Source organism: Salmo salar, chromosome 17, assembly GCF_965601325.2.
Source record: "Salmo salar chromosome 17, fSalSal1, whole genome shotgun sequence".
Lineage (NCBI taxonomy): Eukaryota > Metazoa > Chordata > Actinopteri > Salmoniformes > Salmonidae > Salmo > Salmo salar.
Genome location: NC_138307.1, coordinates 18,916,684 through 18,923,366, shown reverse-complemented (window position 1 = coordinate 18,923,366; position 6,683 = coordinate 18,916,684). Strand labels below are relative to the sequence as shown.

Below are 6,683 nucleotides of genomic sequence, written 5' to 3'. Positions count from 1 at the left end.
GCGTTGTCACTGTCATAAAGTAAATATTGTTGATCCCCTATGATTTGATCCTGTTTCTTGAGGTAGGGAGCCATCTAGTGGTGGCTATGGCCAAGCAATCAGACTGAATCTGAAATTTGAATCATATTTTGCACATGCACACGATTTCTTTTTAGAGATGTCTCGCTAATTTATAATATTTCACTATCCATTGATTGGCACTAGTTACGAAAACGCCTGTTTCTGCTTTTTGAAATTTGGTTTCTCCGGGCCACTGTATATTTTTTTTTCGAAACTTCCTCACGTGACATCAGTCCAAGTGAAGATGTCAACATCGACAACCGAGTACACTTTAAGTTATTTGATTGATGCTTTTGTCGTATTGCTGGCAATCGGAAGGGAATGTCGGTGTTGACCACTGCTTGACTGTCACATAAGATAGCTAAGGTATGTTGTTGTCTCAAGAAATAGTCTATGGAACGTTATCCAAGACAAGCTACAACAGCTAGCTAGAGATAGATTCGTGTTGGCTTTGTGAGTAGCCCAGTTTAACGTTCACAAACAACTGCAGGTCCTGCATTGCAATGTACTCTACATAGCTAGCTAATAAGCTAGCTGGTATTTAACCAGTATCCTTCAAGTTAGCTTCCATCATCTCTATACTGTAAGTTGAGAACGTATTTTTATTTTAACAATTTGTGCTATTGTTTGGGTTGTTTGCACGTGTCACATTTCCCCAGCATCATCTGTCTCGGGCTTCTCCTCTATTTTATGGTGCATTGTTTACCTGCAGGATGGCTGGATGTCACAGTGGCCAATCCACCCTTGTCAACAGCTTGGCCACTCTGCTTCGGAATCATGGTATAGTAACATCAACACCGTCTCTTGAAATCATGTCTGTCTCCCAAAACATATTCTAGACATAGCCCCTGTTATCCCAGACCTGCTAATCTGTTCTTTTGACTTTGTTAGAAATTATTAGGGCCTCATAGCTATACTGTAGCTACATGCTTAATATATTTTATGTTGCATTATAACTGCTGGTTTTAAGTGGTGTGTTACCATTGTCTCTCCTCTCTCCAGGTGCATCTGTGCTGGACGGCAGCAGTACCCTGACTCTACAGGCAGACTCTCTGCAGCACCTAGGTCGTTTGTTTGAGCAGTACCTCCTCTCCAGGACTCACCAACATGGCTTCCTGGCTCTGCCCTCACACCCTGCTGACACCGCCTCCCTGCTGCAGCTCCAGTTCCTGTTCGACGTGCTGCAGAAGACTGTCTCCCTCAAGGTGTGTGTGTGTGTGTGTGTGTGTGTGTGTGTGTGTGTGTGTGTGTGTGTGTGTGTGTGTGTGTGTGTGTGTGTGTGTGGCCTGCTCTATTTGTGAACAGTTTTGTAATAGATGTATGCATAACTTGCTCAGCACTTCATAAATGTTCCAACTAAAACTGAATTATGTTGACATCTGAGGGAATTTCATTGAGCCACTAGGTGGAGCTATAGCATTCTGTATAATGTTGTTTGGCCTTTGGTTTTTCATTCCTAGCTCATCAATCCACCCGGGTCGAGGCTTCAGTCAGTGGTCAAGATCTTTCCTTTCAAGTCTCTCAAGTCCTTAGAGGTATGGGAGGAAAATGTGTGCGCTTCTCCTTTGTAACAAAACAGTATACATTTTGTATATAGATGAATCTGTCTTACTCTGGGCCTGTTCTGTCTCCCAGTTGAAGCGTATCCCCCCTCACTGTCTGGAGGACCTGAGGGGAGTCTACTCTCAGTTAGAGGTCTTCACCTGCTCCAGGAGCCTCAGTTCCCTGGAGGTAACACACACACACACTTCACCGTTTCTCTTTCTGAATAACAAGACCCCTTTGCGTTTGAGTTTGAGCCAGTGTTATTGTTGCAGGAGCTACTGTCTCTGTGTGGGGGAGACCTCAGCTCTGCACTGCCCTGGCTGGAGCTGCACACCCTCAACTTCAGCTACAACGCTATAGTCTGCCTGGATGAGTCACTGGTAAGACACTCACACATGCTCCTGCTCACTGGTTTATTTATTCACTGAGTTTGACTTTTTAATGTGAATGACTTTTTTTGGCCATGTTTTAATGAGTCACTCTGCCTTTTTTAGAGTTTACTGAATGTTCTGAAGTCTCTGGATCTTAGTCACAATAAAATCCAGGAGTGTGCTGACTTTCTCAAGGTATTTCTGGATAGGTTTTGTGTCTGTGTGTTGAGAGCGGGTCAGAGTTGGAGACATGCAGTAAGTTACTGCACTGGGCTATCTCCATATCTACTGTCTCTCTCTCCTCCTCCTCCTCTCAGCCTCTGAGTGAGCTAGAGCACCTCAACCTGGGCTATAACAATCTCCAGAGAGCACCAACGCTGGGTTTGAGCTCCAGAGCCAAACTCCTCACTCTCATCCTCAGAAACAATGAGCTGGAGACCATCAACGGTACTGTAACACATCTGATAGACACCATGTGGTCACGCTATAATGAATGATAGTATGGGGGTTTCTCTATGGAAAATGTGATATTTTTTACATTATTTTTACCACAGCCCTAATATTGATATTATCCCTAAACGTTTGCCAAAAATCATCAATACCAAATAGTTAGCAATAGTATTCCATCTGCAAACTCCCTCAAGACTACCTGATATGCACAACCCCTTGAACTGACCTCTATCAGTATTGGAACAGAGAGGGACTTCAGCGTTTCATTGCCAGTTCTGCCCATCTCTCTCCCCCAACCGTCTCCCTATTGTTCAGTGTACTCTCTAAGAAGTCTCTGTTAGTCTTGGATGGCTGACTCTGTCCCCGTCTCAGTATGAGATGCCTAGATGTGTGTGTGTGTGACTGTGACCCTATGCAGGAGTGGAGCAGTTGTCGTCCCTACAGCACTTGGACTTGGCCTACAACCTGCTACTGGATCACTCCCAGCTGGCTCCTCTGTCTATGCTGCACAGTCTCAACATGGTGAAGTAGAGAGAGAACTTAGAAGTGTGCTTATCAGTAGTTTACTGTGTGACAGCCTCTGTGTTATCCCAGACCCGCTGACCTGTAGCCTCAGTGTTATCCCAGACCCGCTGACCTGTAGCCTCAGTGTTATCCCAGACCCGCTGACCTGTAGCCTCTGTGTTATCCCAGACCCGCTGACCTGTAGCCTCGGTGTTATCCCAGACCCGCTGACCTGTAGCCTCGGTGTTATCCCAGACCCGCTGACCTGTAGCCTCGGTGTTATCCCAGACCCGCTGACCTGTAGCCTCGGTGTTATCCCAGACCCGCTGACCTGTAGCCTCGGTGTTATCCCAGACCCGCTGACCTGTAGCCTCTGTGTTATCCCAGACCCGCTGACCTGTAGCCTCAGTGTTATCCCAGACCCGCTGACCTGTAGCCTCAGTGTTATCCCAGACCCGCTGACCTGTAGCCTCAGTGTTATCCCAGACCCGCTGACCTGTAGCCTCTGTGTTATCCCAGACCCGCTGACCTGTAGCCTCTGTGTTATCCCAGACCCGCTGACCTGTAGCCTCTGTGTTATCCCAGACCCGCTGACCTGTAGCCTCTGTGTTATCCCAGACCCGCTGACCTGTAGCCTCTGTCTCTTTTTAGCTGAATCTGAAGGGCAACCCACTCTTCTTCCAGAAGACCCACAGAACATGCACTGTCCGCCACCTCTCCCCCAAGGCTGCCTACCTCAGAGTGAGTGAGAGGGAGGGAGAGAAAAATCGCAAAGCTGAATTTGAACCCAGTCTTTTTTTTCATGATTCTCTGTCTCCTCCTCGAGTTTAATATTGTCTCTCGCCTCTAGCTCAGACTGGACAGCAGCCCTCTCTCCTCCTCAGAGTTGTCAGTGAGTAGGCCCTCCTGTGGGTCAGCAGGCATATACTTGACACTTCTCCAGTCTTGTTGGGTCACTTGTTGATGTGCACTGTAAGTACATTTGTGGGATTCGCCACTTTTGTACCAGAGTCTTAACATGGGACCGCCCCCCTCCCCCACCTTCACAGGTGCTACCCAAACCGGGACAGCTGATTGGGCAGCTCCAGTCCCAGGCCTCGCCCTTGGTCACCAGGGCTCCAGAGCGGGGTAACCAGGAAGTAGTGTCCAGCGGGGGCGGGGAGTTGAGTGACAGCCTGTCAGTCAGCGAGGTGGGAGTGACACGACAACGCAAGAAGAAAGCCAAAGTAAGTCAGCTACACAGCTCACTGAGAGGCTGGTGGTCTGTCCCCACCCCCTAACCACTCTGTGTACCTGTTAAAACCCTGGCCAGCTAGAAGAAATGCATGTTAATAGCTTTAACTAACCCTCTGATAGAATCAAGATCCTATGGGGTAAGGGGGTGGCTAGGGGGTGTCTACGGGGTAAGGGGCTAGGGGGTGTCTACGGGGTAAGAGGGTGGCTAGGGGGTGTCTACGGGGTAAGAGGGTGGCTAGGGGGTGTCTACGGGGTAAGGGGGTGGCTAGGGGGTGTCTACGGGGTAAGGGGGTGGCTAGGGGGTGTCTACGGGGTAAGGGGGTGGCTAGGGGGTGTCTACGGGGTAAGGGAGGGGCTAGGGGGTGTCTACGGGGTAAGGGAGGGGCTAGGGGGTGTCTACGGGGTAAGGGAGGGGCTAGGGGGTGTCTACGGGGTAAGGGGGTGGCTAGGGGGTGTCTACGGGGTAAGGGGGTGGCTAGGGGGTGTCTACGGGCTAAGGGGGTGGCTAGGGGGTGTCTACGGGGCTAGGGGGTATCTACAGGGTAAGGGGCTACGGGGTGTCTACGGGGCTAGGGGGTATCTACAGGGTAAGGGGCTACGGGGTGTCTACGGGGTAAGGGGGTGGCTAGGGGGTGTCTACGGGGTAAGGGGGTGTCTACGGGGCTAGGGGGTGTCTACGGGGTATCTACGGGGCTAGGGGGTGTCTACGGGGCTAGGGAGTGTCTACGGGGCTAGGGGGTGTCTACGGGGCTAGGGGGTGTCTACGGGCTAGGGGGTGTCTACGGGCTAGGGGGTGTCTACGGGGCTAGGGGGTGTCTACGGGGTATCTACGGGGCTAGGGGGTGTCTACGGGGCTAGGGGGTGTCTACGGGGCTAGGGGGTGTCTACGGGGCTAGGGGGTGTCTACAGGGTAAGGGGCTAGCGGGTGTCTACAGGTCTAGGGGGTGTCTACGGGGCTAGGGGGTGTCTACGGGGCTAGGGGGTGTCTACGGTGTCTACGGGGCTAGGGGGTGTCTACGGGGTAAGGGGGTGTCTACGGGGAAAGGGGCTAGGGGGTGTCTAGGGGGTGTCTACGGGGTAAGGTTCATTTGGAATTAACAAATCAATACAGGCAGAGGAGAAGGACCATGTTTCTGGAATGTCGTGTGTATAATATATATATCTGTGTTGTTTCAGAGTAAGGTGAGGGTGAGACGGGCTAGCATCTCAGAGCCCAGTGACTACGACTATGAACCCAGACCACAGTCCTCTATACAAGGTAAACTATTTGTGTGTGTGTGTGTATATAGATAGATATCTCTAAAAACCTCCTCTCTATTTCAGACATCATTCTCCCTCACCAGAAGGAGATTGAACGCATGGACAGTTTCAGGGACCAACTGGGTGAGGATTGGCTGCGCTACCAGCATCACCTAGAGGGGGCGCCAATCACCACCCTAGACAAGGCGGACAGGCCAGCTCCTTCACACCTCACCAACAGTCTCCATGCCAACCCCTCCCCAACCAACAACAGCCCTGTCCAGGCAAGCCCCACCACCTTTAAGCCCCCGTCTCCAGAGCTGGAAGTCCCGGAGGTTCTACCCCCACCGCTCCTCTCCTCTGAGCCCAAGGAGGAGGCCTCAGACTGGGATGCAGATCTGGAGACAGAGTCCACCCTCCAGTGGCCTGACCACAGCCTCGGGCACACGGAGTCCACCCTGGAGACTACTATGGCAGAGGGACTGGGTCAGGGGTTAGAGGGTCCACCAGCGACACCCACGGACACCAGAGAAGAAGAGGAGGAGGACTTGGGAGGTAGGAGCACTTCAGAACTAGCAGTAACACACCTGATTGAAGTAGACAACTTATCATCCAGCCCTCAACTAGTCCAGCCAGCTGTGCTAGAGTGGGAATACAACCAAAATGTGCAAAGACTGGGGGGTTCCAAAGGAACTGATTGGGCAACGCTGAGCCAACCTTTGACCTCTCTTTCGTCTGTCTCTAGTTGACCTGTGTCACCCCCTGCTTGTGGGGGTACTATCATCATCAGAAGAGGAGGAGGAGGAGGGGCTGAGGAGGAAGAACAGGGCCCAGTGTCCAGTGTTCCTCAGGGTCAAGCCAAGGCACGTCCTGGAGGTGGACATGAGCAGGGGTCAGTTGCAGGCCCGGCTAGAGTTGGACAGTCTGGGGAGGTTCACCATGTCCCAGGTCACCTGGACTGAGAGGGTGAGGAGCGGGAGGGATGATGGGGATGGTGGGGGAGGGAGGCATGGTTGGGGAGGGGAATTATGCCGAGAGGAAGGGGGGTGATTTCTTTTTTTCTTTTTGTTGTTGCCTGAAATGATGAAAGAAGTATTTGTTCTAAAGATAGTTCTCTCTCTAGGAGGTGGAGCGAACTCTTCCTGCGGTAGAGCTTCACTTCCGTTACATCAGCAGAGAGAGGAGGAGGAGACGCTATGTTATGCTGGATGATGACCCCCAGGAGGCACTGCAGGTAACACAATAGGGAGGTGACAAATGGAAAATGTTCTTACCAGT

General features: G+C 51.3%; 1 protein-coding gene across 3 annotated transcripts in view; it reads left to right on the top strand.

Annotated features, from left to right (window-relative positions):
• Positions 1-245: 245 nt before the first annotated feature.
• Positions 246-6,683, top strand: part of LOC106575601 (serine/threonine-protein kinase 11-interacting protein) — a 42,168-nt gene continuing 35,730 nt past the window's right edge. Inside the window, exons 1-16 of one of the 3 annotated variants that reach the window (XM_082963544.1) lie at positions 246-426; positions 773-840; positions 1,063-1,265; positions 1,521-1,595; positions 1,696-1,791; positions 1,878-1,985; positions 2,100-2,171; positions 2,294-2,423; positions 2,845-2,948; positions 3,582-3,671; positions 3,781-3,822; positions 3,980-4,156; positions 5,343-5,424; positions 5,490-5,960; positions 6,151-6,371; positions 6,529-6,639. In XM_082963544.1, coding sequence (XP_082819670.1) covers positions 774-840; positions 1,063-1,265; positions 1,521-1,595; positions 1,696-1,791; positions 1,878-1,985; positions 2,100-2,171; positions 2,294-2,423; positions 2,845-2,948; positions 3,582-3,671; positions 3,781-3,822; positions 3,980-4,156; positions 5,343-5,424; positions 5,490-5,960; positions 6,151-6,371; positions 6,529-6,639 — 2,049 coding nt within the window. In that variant the 5' untranslated portion in view covers positions 246-426; position 773. Of the gene's footprint in view, positions 644-772; positions 841-1,062; positions 1,266-1,520; positions 1,596-1,695; positions 1,792-1,877; positions 1,986-2,099; positions 2,172-2,293; positions 2,424-2,844; positions 2,949-3,581; positions 3,672-3,780; positions 3,823-3,979; positions 4,157-5,342; positions 5,425-5,489; positions 5,961-6,150; positions 6,372-6,528; positions 6,640-6,683 lie in introns of all 3 variants that reach the window. The other 2 variants (XM_082963545.1, XM_082963546.1) reach the window with 2 other exon arrangements.